The following is a 19224-nucleotide window of genomic DNA, read 5'->3' on the forward strand; positions in this document are numbered from 1 at the left end:
TATGATGATCATTGGAGAACAATCCACAACATTGCTGCCATTGTCGGTGTGTCATACAAAACCATCCTGGCAATCCTCACGTGTGATTTGAACATATGCCATGTTGCTGCCATGTTTGTCCCACGAGCAGAAAAAACACTGCGTCAAAGTCTGTCAGTGTGCCGTGTATGACTCGTCCTTCGTGTCAAGGATCATTACCGATGACAAAACTTGGGTGTATGGGTTTCTCGCAGAATTTAATGTTTGCTCTTTGTTCTAACTTGCTGTCCATGTTGAAATAGCAGACGGGGGTATCACACATGGTCAGAATAGCACCAGTTGCACAGCTCCCGATGCACACAGGATGATGTCTTTTGGCACACTGACTTATGACTGTGTGTGCAGCCTTGTGCTGCCATTTGTTGGCTTGTTACAAAATTAGTCTTGAAAGTTTTTGATACCACCTTATATCTAATATATTTAGTGCAATAGGGGTCATATGTACGTCTGTGCAAGTAACCCTGGGTTCACATCTTGGGGGGTTTGCGGCCCACACTTGCACTGGCAGTGCAGCCCATTCATTTCAATTTCAGTATCAACTTTCAAAATCAGTGCAATTCTAACGGAGTCAGAGTTGCACCGATTTCAAGGGTTCCATTACCGACAATAGGGTGTGACTTGTCATGTGCTTTGGAATTGTCAAATCGCATGACAGTATGAACCAGGGCTAAGACTTACAATATCCACGGAGGGTGGGTAGGGAGGACAGTTGAAGGTACTGGGTTTTGTTTACTGAAGCTGGGGAGTGCAAAATCAGGAACACTTCTGCAGAGATACCAATCAGCTTCTAACTTCAGCTTGTTCAATCAAGCAATAAAACCTGGAAGCTGGTTGGTTTCTGTGCAGAAGTGAGCTTGATTTTGCACTCCCCAGCTTTAGTAAATAAACCCCTGTGTGTGGTTGGGTTCCCAAAGGCCTCTAGGAAACCAGTTTCAAATGAAACCCTCCAGCTTTTAAAAAATAATGTCTAGTCATACCTGATGTACAAGCTCATGAGCTATCACAGCGGCCACTCGCTGTTTATTGACTGTTGCTGATTCATTGATGTCATAAAGCAGGTTAGTCTCTCTGTAAGTTATCAGTCCCCAGTTTTCCATAGCTCCAGTGCCAAAATCTGGAATTGCTATTTGGTCTAGATCAAGATAAAAACACATTACCATTAAGTTTTGAAATGCAGCTTAGGCTGCTTATAGATATGCCAACTTTTTGTCCAAACCTACAAAGATACATGAAATGTAGATGATCATAATAAAGGTAACCAGGGGCCGACTGACCATTTGGGAACTCGGCACTGCCCGAGGGCCCGGGGTCAGAAGGGGGCCCCATGAGATGCCCCTGGTACCTTTCATAGGCTTTTTTGGGTGTGGTTTGAGTATGGGCAAGGACACAGGGGCCCCATGATCCCCTATTGCCCAGGGGCCCCATGAGTTGTCAGTCCGCCCCTGAAGGTAACATTTCTCAAAATGCATATTATATAGTAACTATTCCAAAATTAGATGGTTTTCTGGAAACTCCTTGTTTTATTAGTGTATGCTAAATGACGTAGCAGACTTTGTAGGAGTCATAGCGATCCCACTGTCCACTGATAACATCACTCAGTAGTGAACAACTGCAGAGAATAATCTTCTCTCATTGCAAATTAATTTTTTTGCAATATGAACACTCTGAGCTCCGTACAGCGGTGCTCCTTCTCCACTGCTGAAGCTGTCACACAGACAGGGCAGCAGCATGGAGTTTATGTATTGGGGAGCAGAGCCTGATGTGGATTTACAGACACTAGTTCCTATTAGGTCCCCTCCCCTTGTGATTGACAACAGGCAGTGGGCAGATTCTTTGCCAATAGACAGCCTGCTATTGGCTAAAGAATCCACCCACTGACTGCTGTCAATCACAAGGCGATAGTGGACCAGATAGGGAACTAGTGTCTTAGCATCCCTATCAGGCTCTGCCTACTGCAAGCGCCATGGTTGTTAGGAGGCTGTTGGCTTCATTCTATTTGAATTTCGGAATACAGTTATATTCTATTTTTTCTATTCTATTATTTTATTTATTATTACAGGTACTTTTATAGCACCGTCAATAAACACAGTGCTTTACATATATATTGTACATTCTCATCAGTCCCTAACCCTCAAAGAGCGTACAATCTAAGGTCCCCAACATACATTCATACATACACATACTAGGGCCAATTTAGACAGGATCCAATTAACCTACCAGCATGTCTATGGAGTGTGGGAGGAAACCAGAGTACCCAGAGGAAACTCACACAGGCACAGGGAGAACATGCAAACTCCAGGCAGGTGGTGCCATGGCTGTGATTCAAACCAACGACCCTAGTACTGCCAGGCAGAAGTGCTAGCCATTTAGCCACTGTTCTTTTATTTTCTACTCTATTCTTTTCTATTCTGTTATTTTCTGTTATATTTTTCCATTCTAATATATTCTATTCATATTGAAATGTATTCTGTTCGAAATTTGAATTTCAGAAGATGATTATATTATTTCTATTTTATTTGATTAGATTCTATTGTTTTTTTGCTATTGTATTCTTTTCTATTCTATTCTAGGCTAAAGCTTATCACTTGAGCACATTCTATCTATCTATCTATCTATCTATCTATCTATCTATCTATCTATCTATCTATCTATCTATGTATCTATCTATCTATCTATCTATCTATCTATCTATCTATCTATCTATCTATCTATCTATCTATCTATGTATCTATCTATCTATCTATCTATCTATCTACACACATATGAACACATACACAGTCTTATGCAATTGATGTTGAATATATGATGTTGTTTATTTGCACTTATATAATGTTGTTCTGACATTATATATTTGAATGGAATAGTGTAGCATATATTTAGATATGCTATAATACACTGTACTTAGATACAAATCAGAAGCACTAAACAGTAAGGTTAAGTTCCCTGAATATGTTTCAAGGTCTCAATTTCATACATACCCAGTTTGGGTAGAGAATAGTCCATGTTAAAATACTCTTCAAAGAAGTCAAATATAATTTTTGTAGTCTCTGCTGCATACACCGCTGTTTGTTTTTGATTTGGCTGCACATAGATTCTCAGCTAAAATGAAAACAAAAATATTAGTGTGAAAAAAAAGGTTTCCTGGAAATGTGACAAATTCACTCGACACTGTTTTTGATGAGCTCATAAATCGGGCATGCTGGTAAATTTATAATAACCATACTCTGCCAGTGCACAAGGTGGCATTGGAAATTCTGCACAGTCTATAGTTTGGGCATTTACACCAAACCGCAGCCTCAGTGTGGGTGTGGTCAGCTTATGACACCTCTATTTCTGCCAATCACAATTAGGCTATGAAAAGTGTTGTGTAAAAAAGGTAGTTCTAACCCCATGCTACAAGCACATGTTAAAGGGGAACTAAACCCTCCTATCCTTTACATCTAAGGAAGTTGCCATCTTTGCCTCTGTTTGATCTGCGGTTACCAAGGTGCTGCACATGTGATCAGTTATTACACCAGTCATTTGGCATGACAGTCCAGTTGAGAGCACAAGCAAATGTGATGTTATCATTCATGGATGCCTTGAATGTAACCATTTTGGAAAACCGCTTTATTGCATCAGAGGAGTGGCTAAACCAGCCTTTGATTAAGTGCATGCATTAGTGCTTTTAGCAAGGGGCTGATAAAATCTCACCATTGATTGTACTATTGCCTGGTGACTGAATTTGACCATACACATGGCAAATTTTTCAGCCAATTCCAAGCACTTTTGAGCCACTTTTAATATGATCTAAATTTGCAATCTACCACCTACTAGTTCAACTGACCTCCAGAATTCAGTTGGTTATGAACTCAAAACTGAGCAAACAATTGCCAGCTGCAATACAGTTTATTTAGAGCTTGAACTGGAGCTGGAATGAAAAGATAATTTCATTCAAACCGAGTGGATTTATTCATCATGGAGCAATTTCCATCTTATCTCCTTGAATTCCATTAAATTCACCATTTTATGTCTTTGATTGGTTTGCTTTCAACAAAAAAAGTGGAATCAAATGTTCAGTATTTCTAACAAATTCCCACATGTATGACTAACTTAATGCCAGCCGTAGATGGATCAAAATTCAGTCGGTTCAGCAGGGATCAGCCGAATTTCGATCCATGTATGAGGAGGCTGGTTGTGCAGGACTCAGTCTACTAATTAACTTCTAGGAGGAGCTTTAGGAGGAGCTAACAGAGTGTGACGTCACCGCCGCCGAAGCCATGAGGAGGTTCGGCGGCCATCTTTACTAGGGATTAGTGCTGCATACTCTGCAATCTCTTGTTGATAATTTGCATACTACCCTGTTTTAACTTTTTATGGCAATAAACATGTTTTAAGTGGACATACTACACTATGGGCTTTTGTTTTTTGGCTCCTATCTGGAGCTATTAAGCCTGCAGATCACCCCCCATTACATCCAGTATCCAGAGGAGGGAGCCCTGTACCCAGGCTAAGCACCTATCCATCCTTAAGGGGACCTCTGGACCCAGTAGATTACCTTACTACCCTTTGCCTGATGACCATTTAGTAGAAAGAAGCTCACCATGCGCCCATCCTTGAGATCCTTGGTGGTTATATATACATGTGCATTACCAATGCGCTTGCGGTGAGTGCACACTTTTACCATTTGTTCCTGTTGCAAGCCCTGTTATTCAACAATCTGCTGCTTTGAAGATTATCCATCTGTGCTGCTATTCTGTGTTTGAATTTTATTACTTTATGACATTTGGATGAACTATTGATTTTACACATTTATAACGTACATTATTTATTAATATTCGTTTATATATTTGTTAACATTAGCGCTGCACTTTATATACTTTTCTACTAATTAACTTCTGCACTCCAAGCAAGGGTGTTTGTCAGGATCCATTCCATATATACATATTAAAGCGGAGCTCCACCCAAAAGGGGAAGTTCCGCTTTAAGAACTGCTCCCCCACTCCCCATTAAGGGGTTGGCACCTTTGGGGGGCGGCGGGGGAGCGAGTACCCGAATTCGACAGGTACCCGCTCCCACTTCCGGTCCAATCGCCTAGGCAACCGGAAGCAGAAGGTGTCCTCCCTTGTAGGCTTTTGGGACACGTGACAAGTCCAAGAAGACTACAGGACCATTCATGTAGCGCGGCACTACCCGCGCGTGCGTAGTGGGTACCCGGGTGTAAAGCCGCAAGCTGTCACAGCCGGGTGCCCACACTGAAGATGCCGAACTCCTGGAATACAGGACGGCCGGTGAAACGGGCTGCGGGGGACACACCGCGGGACCGAGGGACAGCAAAGTGGCTGTTTTTTAAAAGTCAGCAGCTACAGTGTTTGTAGCTGCTGACTTTTATTTTTGACAGGGTGAGTGGAACTCTGCTTTAAGCCTTAAATTTAGCATTTTTATTTTATTTAGGGTCTACCTATAATGATTCTTGTCCCCACGCATGATCTGGGCATCTGATTGACACAAATTCCTAAATATTCATAACTTGCAAAATGAAGACGTAATCTGGCAAATATGACATATATACAGCTGCCGCATAGATTAACCTTTTGGGTTTTACTCCCTTTATGACCAGAGCCTTTTCTGCTATTCAACACTGCACTACTTTACTTGGCAATTGTGGGGTTATGCAACACTGTACCCAAATGAAATATAGATATTTTTTTCATACAAATAGAGCTTTCTTTTAATGGCATTTGATCACCACTGGGTTTTTTATTGTTTATTATATATATGAAAAATACCTAATATTTTTTTTAAAAAACTATTTTTTTCTACCTTCTGTTATAAAACATATCCAATAAAAAATAAAGAAAATCAAATGTCTTCATTAATTTAGGCCAAAATGTATTCAGCTACATGTCTTTGGTAAACAAAATCCCAATAACTATGCTATATATACTGAAATGTATGCATCTATGATGCTGTTCTAGTAATGGTGGTTATCAGGACTTATAGTGGGACTATGATAGTGTGGCAGGCTAGCTCAGGCTGGCTGGGGGGTACACTAACTTACTAACTGACTCTGACATCAATAGTGAGAGTACCACAGTGATAAATGCTGTCACTGTACTAATGACCCTGGGTGGGAAGAGGTTAACATCTAAGAGCAATCAAAGGGTTAACTGTGTACCTCACAATGTGTAATGTGTGTAATATGTGATGCTTTTCCTAATAGATGTGGGTGTTATTTCTCTCTGCATTGCAGGGAGAAGAAACAGTCACATCACTGCTCCTTGTACAGAGCCCTGTGTTGTTTTTAAACACATGGCTCTGTGCTGTCATTGGCAGCAGCTGATCAGCAGGTCCCAGCCATGAATCACGCACCCTATACTCAAAAGAGCTGGATGTATGTGTATGATGTATGTATGGATGTATGTATGTGATCAAGTCCAGCAGCAGACAGTCTGCAAGCAGTTAAAGCAGTGTTAAACCCAGATGCAAACATTTCTAATACAGCAGCTCACCAGTTCTTAGATGTGATGGCTGCATTAGATTAATTTTATCTTTCTTGTTTCTATTTTCATCTAGTGATTCAGCCAGCAATTCAGCTCTCCATCAGAATGTATCAGCTTACATGGATAAGACCATCAATTTACCACTGGCAGGTGTGATTTAAAAGGTCAACTTTTATGTATTCATGTAAAACCTTTATCCCAAAAGGAAAACAATGTTTGCTGTAACTGAATATAAAGTGTTAGATGAAGTTTCGAATCAATGTGTTATTTGTATTCAAATCTGTGAATTAATTTAGCACAGCCCCCCTTCACCAAACTGACAATGCTACTGTCTGCTGTGTCCTGGCTTGATTCTCCAAAGTTGTGTCTCACTAATACAGGAGATTTTTTACTGGACTAGATCACCAGGTGAAAACAGAGGGGAAAAAGCCAATGGTAAGATAACAGGATCAGCTGCCACATCTAATGATTGTTTCTCGGCCTTTTGGCTAAGATCAAGTGTAGTATCTGTTCTTATCAGTGTCCAGTGGGGGTGCTCCCGGCCATTCTAGCTTTGCGGGGATGGCTGTGGATAGTACCCTCACTGGTATGATGGGGTCCGGAAGGCTAGTACCAGAGGGACAGAAACCGGGGAGCGCCACGAGTTATGCTGGGGCCCCGGGAGTAATTCCTCCGAAAAGACTGGAAAGACCCAGTACCTCCTGATTTGGACGGATCTACCTTGGTCTGGCCAGGGGCTGGGAAGGCAGAGAGTCCGCAAACTAGGTGCCTCCTGAGTAGTCGCCTCAGGGGTGCTCTGAGTAGCACTTGGGTGTGGGACCCCACGTTGCGAATGAGCACATGGTCACCGAGTTTAAACACTTTTTGCACTGCGCCTCTAGGACCGGGCCTTTTGGTCAAGTTCTGGGCAATTTTTTTTGCTACAGGCCTCAGGGTCTGGTCAGTGCACAATTTGGACACGACACTTTTTATTATTTTTATAGATTTATTTAATTCATTATTTATTTATTTTCCTCACCCCACGTTTGTCACTTTATACTTTTGTGTGTGTTTTTTTTTCACAGGATGGAGGGTGTGGGTCCTCGGGCCTGCCCTGAAGTCTAGGGGGAGGATGTGTGGCCCTACGGTTCCTTCCTCCCCTGTCCCTAGGGGGTTTTCTCTTCGGGAGAACCCCCTGGCCTAGTACTGGATGTCCGGCTTCGGCTGGGCATAAGGAACGGTGGTCCACCAGGCCTTTTGGCCAGGAGGACCAAATGGGAACCTTGTCCCTGTCAGGAGCTTCGTGCCCCGGGGGATCAGGGTAGCGGTCCAACCCCTTCGGGGGTAGGACAAAAGTACACCCTTAAGTGCACTTTTTGTGTGGTGTTTTGCACTTGCACTTTTTTGTGAACACTTACGGGTTTTTTCGTTATAGTTGCACGTTTGCGGACTTAAAAAAAAAAAAATCTAATGATTGGCAAGCTACAACATAGAACAACATTTTGGGTTTGGATTTAATATCGCTTTAATATTATAACTTTTATATTCAATACTGTTAATGCATAATGAATATATGTTATTCAATCAAATTAGAACAGAAGAGTACTGAGAGATAATACTTACAGGGATTCCTCTTTTTGAAGTCCGTTCCTCATATGTGAACTGGTGGACAGCAAAGGCAACTAAATATGTACTCATAGGGACTGACTTCTCGAACACAGTTTTTTTCCACCCATTTTCTATGTCAGTAGAAGTCTAAGTGAAAAAAAAAAACAATTTCTTATAAAAGTTTTAATATTAGAGCATTGTACTAACACATTTATAGACTGTATCTCCTACGAACACTGTAGAAGTAAAAAGAATCTTTCATCTGTACCCTCTGAGATTTAGATGTGCTAAATTACGCTTAAAGACAATTTTTGATTTACTTTTGATTAATGTACTTGTAGAAATAGAAAGTAAATTAGGTGTTAATAGAGATGAAAGGGGATTTGTTTCAAAGGAACTAAATAGGGATAACATATTATGAATGTCAGCAAACTGTTAAAGGAAACGTTCAAAGAGAGAAATATGTGAGTGTGCATTGATGGTCTCAACTTTAAATGCAACTTGTGAGGCAGTTATGATGATCCAGCAAGTTTTCAAACATCAGAGAAACTAGCATGGAAAAACTATACATCCCAAGAGTTCTGACTACTCTTGCTGCATGTTTTTTTCCAGGTCAGTAACTCAGCTGATGTTCACTAGTTAAGACTGGCAGGCAAATAGCATTTTCAGAAGATGATCAACTATGACAGCCTAAACATTTATGCAGTGTAGGTGCCCTTCAAAGTGTATGTAAACCCAATATCTATTTTTCATTATGTTTGACATCTTTCCTTACTGTATATGTGTTTTTTTACACAGTTGTTTTTTTTTTAAGACTGTTACTTAAAAAACCTACTAATACCTAATCTACATGTTGCATGCTGACAATGCTAATCTACTGCAATGCATGCTCCTTTAAATTGCCGTTGGGTTGCCTATCAAGTCTATCACATAGGCAGCCCAATGGGGCAAGCTGATGAATCTGCTGCTAATCACAAAGCAGAGGCATAGCATTATCGGTCTGCAACAGACAGGGGTTGGTCTCCTAAAGGCAAAATAATCTGTTCGCTTTGCAAGGGAAGTTGTACTTTGCAAGGAAATTGGCCTCAGAGCTTAGTGAGTGACGTGAAGCTCAGCTGACTTCCTTCATCCAATCATGTGCAAGCAAATTCTGGGCTTTTTTTTTACATTTTTTTATTGCATGATTGGGTATTCTTTGCAAAGTGAAATTATACCTCATTCACTACACTTGGGGCAAATTCCCTTGCAAAGTACAACTTCCCTTACAAAGTGAACAGCCTATTTTCCTTTAGTAAATCAACTCCCAGGTGTTGATACAGGCAAGATCTCCAGGTAAGAAATTTAGCAACAGTTTCCAAAAACAACTTGTTTAACCAAAGTAATATGCCAGCTAGAAACATAAGATTTTGGGTATACATACACTGTAAGAATTAGCATTATGGGTAGAAATGTTTATTTATTTATTAATGCCTGCTTTTTCACTTGTATACAGTTCTCTACATCTGAACTATGCTTTAAGTGGGGTACACACTATGAGAAAATCAGATGAACGACCATCCGATTTTCCACTAAGGCATGTATCATGATGTAACCACCAATGGTATTAACTTGTACGAAAATTCTCGAACGACAAAGGCAAATGTTCTTTTTGTGTACAATTTCTATGTTCGATGCCATCTTCTTCCGGGTCATTCTTTGCTTCTGATCATGAGTGTATTTTTTTATCATTTCCGTACAATTACTGTATACATTGAGTGAAAATCAGACTTCTTGTTCACCTACAATACAAATTTTCTAGCTTGCACCTTCGGGTTTTTTCATGAGGACAATCAGAATTGGCTGTTGAAAGCACTATATTAGTGAACAGATAATCGACCCATCGTTCCTCGTATAGAATTCTTCTTCATATTTTCTTATAGTGCGCACCCAAGCTTTAATCTTGATAGCTCTGCTGCTTTCAAAATATGCAGTATAACAGAATCACTGCAAGAAATTACAGCTTATGTGAAGTGTGTGATTAACAAACAGACTGTCACTTTATATACACTTCTGTGAATTTTAAAAGAGCCTTTAAACCTCAAAAAGGTGGTATTTGCCTTAAAAATATTTTTTATTCAGCGGTCACAATGTCTCTTCTGTTGGCTGGGGGGCATGACTAGAATGGAAGCTAGTCCTATGATGTAGATGTAGCAGTGTTGTGCAATCCACCCAGTGTTCCCTGAGCAGGATTGGGGGAAGTGTCCAATTTGGACCTCCTTGAAGGTCTTCAGAAAATGCAAGGTGCCCACAATATTAATACCAGTAAAGGTTATGCCCACTCCAGACTACAGATGTTTAAACTGAAATATTACTAATAGCATTTTCCTCCTTTTTCAACCTCTGTCTAAAAATATTTATGTTGCCCATTTGAGGCCAAAACCACTTTTACATGTAGTCTCTTTATTTTTCAACTCTTTCTGAGAAGAGACTCCAGGTTACCATGTAACAAAGGAAGAAGGGAAATGGTCTATCTTGGTTATTTTATACAATTCCATGGTGAAAGAACAAACACTCTGCAATGATGTGATTTATTTTAAACAGAATGGCCATCATATCCAGTTAACACCAAAAAAACGATTTTTAGATATTATTCTTTTTGTCCCAAATACATACCTCTTTTGGCATGTTTGAGATTGCATCATATTCAGCAAGGTGAATAATGGTTATATTATAAGTTGCCTTTTTGTTGGGTTCATCAAAGCAAGGGAATGATTTCCGTGCATCTGTTGGCTCATGATCTGTAGCTGCAATACTCCTGAAGAAAAGAGAGGCTTCTTTTAGTCTACTAGATTTCAGAGGTAATTAGGCTGCTTTGTGGTTTTTTTTACAGTCAGTATCTCAACAGTCATATAAGTATATAACAGGCATATACTGTAAGTATATTTTTGTATATTATTGTTACAACATTTTTATGCATTTTTTTTTCTTTGCTGTGTCACGTCTCAGAAGATTTAACCTCTGTATATGCCATGGTGACTATTGCCACCATGAAAGAAAGTGACGGGAAAGCCAAAATAAGTATATACTTCCAATTGGAACACTTATGCCAATGACAGCTGTCTAAGAGGGGAATTCCCTTTGCTTTGTTATGATTTCTGCTTACTTTCTGTTGGATCACTGGGACACAAATTGAAGTAAAATCTCATCAACAGGATGCAAACAGCATAATTAAACTAACTTGTTTTAACCCTTACGTTTCTTAAACCGGTCATAGATGGATTGAATCTTGGCCGGTCCAGCAAGGACCAGCCTAGATTTGATCCATCTATGAGCAGTCTGATTGTACCCAGATCAACCCATGAATCAACTTGGGTACAACCAGTATGTTGGATTTATAACATCCGATTATTGCCAGTGGCTATAGCTGCTAGTAATAACTATTGTGTTCTCCCAGCAGGGACAGCTCCCTGCGCCCCCCCCCCCCATTTAGGAGAACACAATATCTCGATGGGAGGGATTCCCCCATCAACACTTTACTGAAACCCTGCAAAGGTTTGTTAAAAAACCTAAGCATCTATAGCAGCATGAAGAGGTCTATTTCACAATAGAGGCCTATTACCGTATTTTTCGCTCCATAAGACGCACTTTTTTCCCCCCAAAAAAGGGGGGAAAATGTCAGTGCATCTTATGGAGCGAATGTAAAGCGGCCGGTCCGGTATTTCTGCCACCACCATATCCGGCCACTCAGCTCTTCTCTCCTGCAGGACCTTACCTGTTCCTCGCCCCAGCACTGCAGTCTTCCCGCGGCGGCTTCTGTGACAGCCGGGTGCCCACTGCGCATGCACGAGAAGCGCTGCGCTTTGTGAATGGTCCGGCGTCTTCTGGGACACATGACAGGTCCCAGAAGGCTTCGGGCCATTCACAAAGCACAGCGCTTCTCGCGCATGCGCAGTGGGCACCCAGCTGTCACAGAAGCCGCCACGGGAAGAAGGAAGGACAACTCCGCGGAAGTGGGAGCGGGTACCTGTCAAAGTTCCCCCTCCCTCCCCAAAGGTCCACAGTCTCTGGTAATCTCCTTTACTGTCTGCAGTCTCTGGTCATCCCCTGCACTGTCTGCAGTCTCTAGTCATCTGTACTATGTCCACAGTCTCTGGTCATTCCCTGTACTATGTCTGCAGTCTCTGGTCATCTCCTGTACTGTGTCTGCAGTCTCTGGTCATCCCCTGTACTGTGTCCGCAGTCTCTGGTCATCTCCTGTACTATGTCCGCAGTCTCTGGTCATTCCCTGTACTGTGTCCGCTGTCTCTGGTCATTCCCTGTACTATGTCTGCAGTCTCTGGCCATTCCCTGTACTGTGTCCGCAGTCTCTGGTCATCCCCTGTACTGTGCCCGCAGTCTCTGGTCATCTCCTGTACTATGTCCGCAGTCTCTGGTCATCTCCTGTACTGTGTCCGCAGTCTCTGTTCATCTCCTGTACTATGTCTGCAGTCTCTGGTCATCTCCTGTACTGTGTCCACAGTCTCTGGTCATCTCCTGCACTATGTCCGCAGTCTCTGGTCATCTCCTGTACTATGTCCACAGTCTCTGGTCATTCCCTGTACTGTGTCCGCAGTCTCTGGTCATCTCCTGTACTATGTCCGCAGTCTCTGGTCATCTCCTGTACTATGTCCGCAGTCTCTGGTCATCTCCTGTACTATGTCCGCAGTCTCTGGTCATCTCCTGTACTATGTCCGCAGTCTCTGGTCATCTCCTGTACTGTGTCCACAGTCTCTGGTCCTTCTCCTGTACTGTGTCCGCAGTCTCTGGTCATCTCCTGTACTATGTCCACAGTCTCTGGTCATCCCCTGTACTGTGTCCGCAGTCTCTGGTCATCTCCTGTACTGTGTCTGCAGTCCATTGGTTCAGAATATTTTTTTTCTTGTTTTTCTCCTCTAAAACCTAGGCGCGTCTTATGGTCAGGTGCGTCTTATGGAGCGAAAAATACGGTATTTAATAATATTTTTGCCCACATAAATCTTTTCTGATATTTATATCCAGAGTCTTCGTGGTGTGTTGCTCATAACATTTGATGATATGTCATTAACACACACAGACATTTAAAAAATTAAACACGCACACACATTCATTCTCTGCTGTGATGTTATAACAAGGGAAAACAGAAATATTTTATTGCAACTGGTATGTTTGTGTGGAAGGTCAAAATGCAGGACTTGATGTCAGCCATTGAACAAAGGTTGGTGTCTGCTTTTTTGTTTTTCATTGAATACTCTACCTTATTTTTCAGAATATCCATATTAAGAACTGTGTCTATAACTTTTATAGCAATCAATCAGATTAAATTTATGATTTTTTTTCAGCAATGTGAAAAGAAGCATGTGATTGGCTGCTATGGGATAGGCTGACCCTAGAAGATAAAATGGTTCTATCAAGAATTATCTAGAAGACATTTACCCAAATTGAAAAATACTAGGATGTACTACTCTATCTTGTGACTCCATACATGTGATTCTTAACTAGGTAAACAAAGAATCAGGCCTTGTCGCATAGAGATCTTTATAGAAAATCAGAAAATGTCTTTGATAACAAACACTTTTGGCTGTTGGGAGTGTTCATTACTGCCCCAATATAGCCTTACACAGCTCAATTTTCACTTGAGTGTAGCCTCCCTGCCCTAAGCAAAATTTAGTCACTCAGTGCTATGCAGCCCAAACTGATTTGTAACTTGTACTCAATTGGTCTAACTCTAAGCTCAGCATTGCTTTTGGTTCTGCTTTCTGTTCCCTCTGGCCAACCACTAGGAGGTTTATTGCCAGTGATGCATACTGCAGGAGATCATAAATATGTGGGGTTGACTTTTTGAGAGTGTCTTTCCCCCTGGGCTTTGGCCTGTCTGTAATCTGTCCTGTTAGGCCTATAGCATTTACGGGGCTTACCTGTGCTGATAGCTGGACTGGGACCAAACGTTATCCTTGGAACCTGTCCTGCCCGGTCGAGGGGGAAGCTGAACCAGGACTAAAAACCAGGAAGGAACGAAGAAGAATTTGGGAAAAGGATGATTTTCTGGCAGAGATCTGGTGACTCTTGTTAGGATGTACAGAGGTCTGAGAGGATGCCCAGGGATATGGCAATTACAGCGGGACAGAGTGGGTATTGGCAATGGCCCCTCAGGGAATCATAGCTGGACAGCACAGGTGTCTGTGGCGTTAGCCCTGGGTGGGCAAAGGGGATCGGTGAGCTTTGTACATTGGCATTTGGGACTAATTTTCAGCTGGTGTGTTTCGTTGAATGATACAGATGGGATTCTGATGGATGACCTTATCGTTCTTAATACTATTTTATTATTACTACACTGGCAGAATCTGCCCCATCAGCTCCCCCCTTTTCTGCATATAGTAAGATACTACCAACACTGACTACTAATAAACCGACGTATGTTCCTTATGTGGATCCAAATTGGAGACTTGACTACACTTCCTCCACCTAGTCTATATGATTGAATGTCTTTTAAGTGGCTTTGCATCTTCAAAATCGGTGATATCATTATACCTTCCTTGGCTGGAAGGAAGTCCTCTTTAGGACTGTCCACGACGTGGTCTATTCTTCTGGGATCCCCCTGTTGACTTGCCTGGGCATTGGATGCCTTATCCCCCTCCATAACCCCTCGCTACGATGCCTGTGGTTTTAGTAACTCCTGAAGAAGCGATATTCTCGTGAAACATTTTGAGTCACTATGGTTATTGACATCTGATTCATGCATCCCTGACACCCTTACCAGGATACAGTATATTTGTATGGATCAAGATTTTATGTATCTACGAGATTTGTAACTGCATAGAATGTACCACCCCAATGGGGGACCTACATTCTTAACGGATGTTTTTTTTAATGTACTGTTGTGTAATTGTGTACATCCAATAAAGAAATGATTTTAATGAATATTGTTGCAGTGCCTCTAAAGTCCAAATTTCTGGCCTTCTTCTCTTGGTCGATCTATACTAGTTTTATTAGGACGTGGCACTTGGGAGCTTATTTTATATCCCCACAGCCACTACTCTGCGTTGGGTTCTGTTTACTTTTCATGGGGAAATACATAGAGACGCCTACTAGCCATTTGAAGTGTGCTATTTCCAGTGTTGCTGGTGTTGACTTGAAGGATATTGTACAAGCTGGATGTGGATCTGGAATCTAATGTTGCTTATGGATATCTGCACTCAATCCCTCTCTCCATGTTCATTAGGAGCAATAAAATCTTAAAAAGATACTAAATGTGACTGGCACCCAGTGTTTCTTAATCCCCCATTTCCAGCCATGTCAGCTTTCCCTGTCTCTAGGGGACCCTCAGGGGGCTGCTACATAAGAATTGTACTGGATAATCTTGTAGGAGCTGAACCATGTACATTATTGCCACCCTTACAGCAGCTGAAAAAATAAGGCATTCATTATTACAGCCTGCTATAGTTTGCCATGATGTATCATAAACAGCCAACAGACATTGCAATGGCAATGGTTTTGAACATAACATCTGCTAAATCATTAATATACTGAACCTTGAGCATAGTGGCTGCCCACTCTCAGGTTTAATTATTCTGGAATCTGAAGTATGTTGTTTGTGGTTTATTAGTGCTGACACTGTGCAGCCCTGCTTTCCTAAAGTGATATTATTGTAATCAAAGTATAATAAATCACAGAGTTGTCTTCTTCAACAGACAAGAGGTATCTGGTTTCCGAGTGTAGCAGACTTTTCATGCATTCGCTGAAAAACATTGGGGTTTATGGTGACACTGATCAGCACTGGGTCTGTATGCATACAGAACAACCAAAAGGAAGGAGAGATAGAAGCTATGGTAACTAATGTAAAAGATATGCAGAATCATTCAGTAAAAAGTGCTTCATTTTAAGTGCTCATATTAAAGTGATATTAACTCCTTCCTGCCGGCCACACACATATATGCAGCCTCTCAGCGGGTGGGCCTTGATGACGAGAGGACATATTTATGCAAACCCCCAAAAAAAAAAAACTGTGCTGGGAGTGCACACCATGCACTCTTCCAGCACAGATATTGGTGGCTAACGGAAAGCTCCTAATCTCTACTTGCGATCGGGAGTTTTCCCAATATGTGCCTGCTGTGACAGCCAATCACAGTGGTTACATGATCACAAAACCTACCCAGGAGGTGCCAGTGCCAAAGGGGTTAAAGGCTCTTTTATTTTAATCGCTTCCTATCTACACATTGCCTATAAGCAGCTGATGGGATGCAGTGCCGATACGGGCTAAAATGACTCAAAGAGTGCTCACCCGTGAGCCCGACAACCCGAGTGTTACCCAGAGACAGCATATCACATTACCTCTGTGTCCGGGTGATCACATAGTATTTTACCATGTGATTGCTGTGTCCAGTAGAGAATAAAAGCAAACATCGCTTCTCTCTGCTCTCACTGTGAGAGCAGAGAGAAGCGATGCTGCAGCCTGTGAGTGTACAAGCAACCCTTCAGGCTGCTTGTACACTTACATACTGCAGTGCCAGCCACCCTAGTATCCATGATCACTTCCACAGTGTAGTACCTAATAAAAAATGCATTCAGCACCTGTCACCTGTCCCAGTGCTCACAAAAACACCCTCATACACCATACCAATATCCTGATCACCACCATACCAGTATCTTGATCAATGTCATATCCCATACCAGAGCCCTGATCACCACCATACCAGCATCTTGATCAATGCCATATCCCATACCAGCGCCCTGATCACCACCATATACCATACCAGCGCCCTGATCTCCACCATACACTATACCAACATCCTGATCACTGCCATATGTTATACCAGCGTCTGGAATTTTAGAGTCTCAACTGATCCATTTTCAGATATACAGTATATACACAACATAGTTTGTAAACTCTATAACTTTCACACAGACTAAATAATATACACTGTTTTGGGTTATTTTTACCCAAAGAATGTAGCAGAATACATTTGGTCTAAATTTATGAAGAAAGATCATTTATTTGCAAAATTTTATGACAAAAACTAAGCATAACATTTTTTTTCCAAATCTTTGGTATTTTTTCATTTATATAGCAAAAAAAAAGAAAAAAAAAACAGTGATGATCATATACCACCAAAATAAAGCCCTATCTCAAAAAAATTATAAACAATTCATTTGGATATAGTATTGTATGACTGAGTAATTGTCATTCAAACTGTGACAGTGATGAGAGCTGAAAATTGACGTGGACTGGAAGTGGATGAAAGTGTCCGGACTTGAAGTGGTTGAATATAACAAACATGTCATACTTACGTGCAGCCTTGATCCTCTTCTTCTTGGGTTCACCGCTGGCGCTCCTGGCCCCTCCCCACTGCTCAGTGCCCCCATAGTAAGCTGCTTGCTATGGGGGCACTGGTACATGCTTGCTCCTGAGCCGGACTTTGTGTGACTAAGAGACACACAGAGCGCAGCTTAGCCCTACCTCCTGCTCTTTCCAGACTGGCTGTGATTGACAACAGTTGGAGCCAAATCAGGAGAGAGAGACCCAGGAGAGCTGAAGCTTCCATGCACAGCGCTGGATTGAGAGAGGGCTCAGGTAAGTATTGGGGGGCTTTGGGGGTTGCAGCACGCAGGTTTAGCCTTTAGCCTTTACAACCACCTTTAGCCTTTACAATCAATTTAATACAAAAACTCAAAAGATACTGATCAGAATTAATCTTGTACTGGTCTGATTTTACTGAACTTAACCCTTTTGCTGCTAGGGCTATTTTTGAGTTTTTGTTCACGTGTGCATTTTAGGCCTGAAGATTCCCTAAAACTCCCAAAACTCTGAAAGCAGAGATCTTGGAGAATAAAATAGTGGTAGTGTAATTTCATTTAAGGGAGCAGAAATGCAACATAATACCCAATTGTTGGTTAAAGATGAGGCTGCGCCAACTAACTAGATACCCAAAATGTTGAGCCTTAAAATTGCATCCATGAAACAACAGCAAACTTTGGTACCTTAAACTTTCTATAGGCCTTTTTGGGGGGGGGGGGGTTGGGGAGGGTGTTAAGTGCTTAGGTGTAACAAATTGTTTTGCACAATTTTTTCACTAAAATGAATTATTTTAATCACATAGAGAACAGGTTTTTCTTAAGGGAGACAGGCCTCTGATGTCTTACCTGCCCCCCACTGAAGCTAATGAAGCGCAGATCGCTCTCTATAGCCACAGTGGCTGGGGATAGTGACAGTAATACATGTCACTTCCAGGTTTTTACCAAGAAGGAAAGATCAGCAAATGGATGTTCGCCGGTCTCCTTCCCCTCTACCCAGGGCCCCACCATGCACGTCCAGTGTCTACAGGTGGAATAGCGAAGCCAGGGAAACGTATTGGGGGTTCCGCAGGGGACCTACAGATTGCTTCCACCTGACAACTGAAAGTAGGCTTGCCTGATTTATACACATTACCAGGCTGCTGCAGTGTATAAAGGAGCACCCTGCTGCAACCGACGTATGCCATATGTTGATAGCAGCGAAAGGATTAAAGAACAAGTTTATTTTTAGTGCACAGTAAGAAGAGAAGCTGGCAGGGACATTTTCAAAAGAAAAACTATGCAATGTGGGGCAGAACTGCACAATGGATATCACTGAATGGGGGATGAATATAAATATCTAACAATTCAGAGGGAAGAGAGAATTATTAAAGGACAAGCGATATATCGATGACATCCTCCTCCTCTGGAATGGAGAGGAAAGTGCGCTTAATAATTTCTTTACGACATTGAATAATAACACCTTAAATATTCACCTGACCTATACCTACAGTCGACACCAGATCGACTTTTTGGACCTTACACTTATGAAAGACAAGGGGAGGATAGTGACTAAGTCCTTTTTTAAGGGATCCGACCGTAACAGCTATATCCCTGTAAGTAGTTGTCATCATCCGAATTGGCTGAGAAACATACCTAAAGGCCAATTCACTCGGATAAGACGAAACTGCACGGATCTGGGGACGTATTGGTCTCAAGCGAACATCCTTAGGAACAGATTCCTTGAGAAAGGATATAAGGAACCTGAGCTTGATGAGTCTTTGGCTAAGGTTGCGGGTCTGGATAGGAAAGAGATGCTCTCATACAAACCAAAGAGAATAAATGAGAAAGT

At 41.7% G+C, this 19224-nt stretch overlaps 1 protein-coding gene and 1 pseudogene across 1 annotated transcript in view; one reads left to right on the forward strand and one right to left on the reverse strand.

Moving 5' to 3' along the window:
- Window positions 1-19224, reverse strand: part of ENPEP (glutamyl aminopeptidase) — a 94176-nt gene that overhangs the window by 50444 nt on the left and 24508 nt on the right. Inside the window, exons 2-5 of the mRNA XM_089668508.1 lie at window positions 10761-10902; window positions 8124-8255; window positions 3018-3138; window positions 1017-1171 (exon numbers count right to left, since the gene is read on the reverse strand). Of these exons, the coding sequence (XP_089524634.1) occupies window positions 1017-1171; window positions 3018-3138; window positions 8124-8255; window positions 10761-10902 (550 nt within the window). The remainder of the gene's footprint in view (window positions 1-1016; window positions 1172-3017; window positions 3139-8123; window positions 8256-10760; window positions 10903-19224) is intronic.
- On the forward strand, window positions 6990-7148 carry LOC149469904 (U2 spliceosomal RNA; annotated as a pseudogene).

Source organism: Staurois parvus, unplaced genomic scaffold (genome assembly GCF_062004578.1).
Source record: "Staurois parvus isolate SC_StPar_1 unplaced genomic scaffold, SC_StPar_1.0 ptg000058l, whole genome shotgun sequence".
In the NCBI taxonomy this organism is placed as follows: Eukaryota; Metazoa; Chordata; class Amphibia; order Anura; family Ranidae; genus Staurois; species Staurois parvus.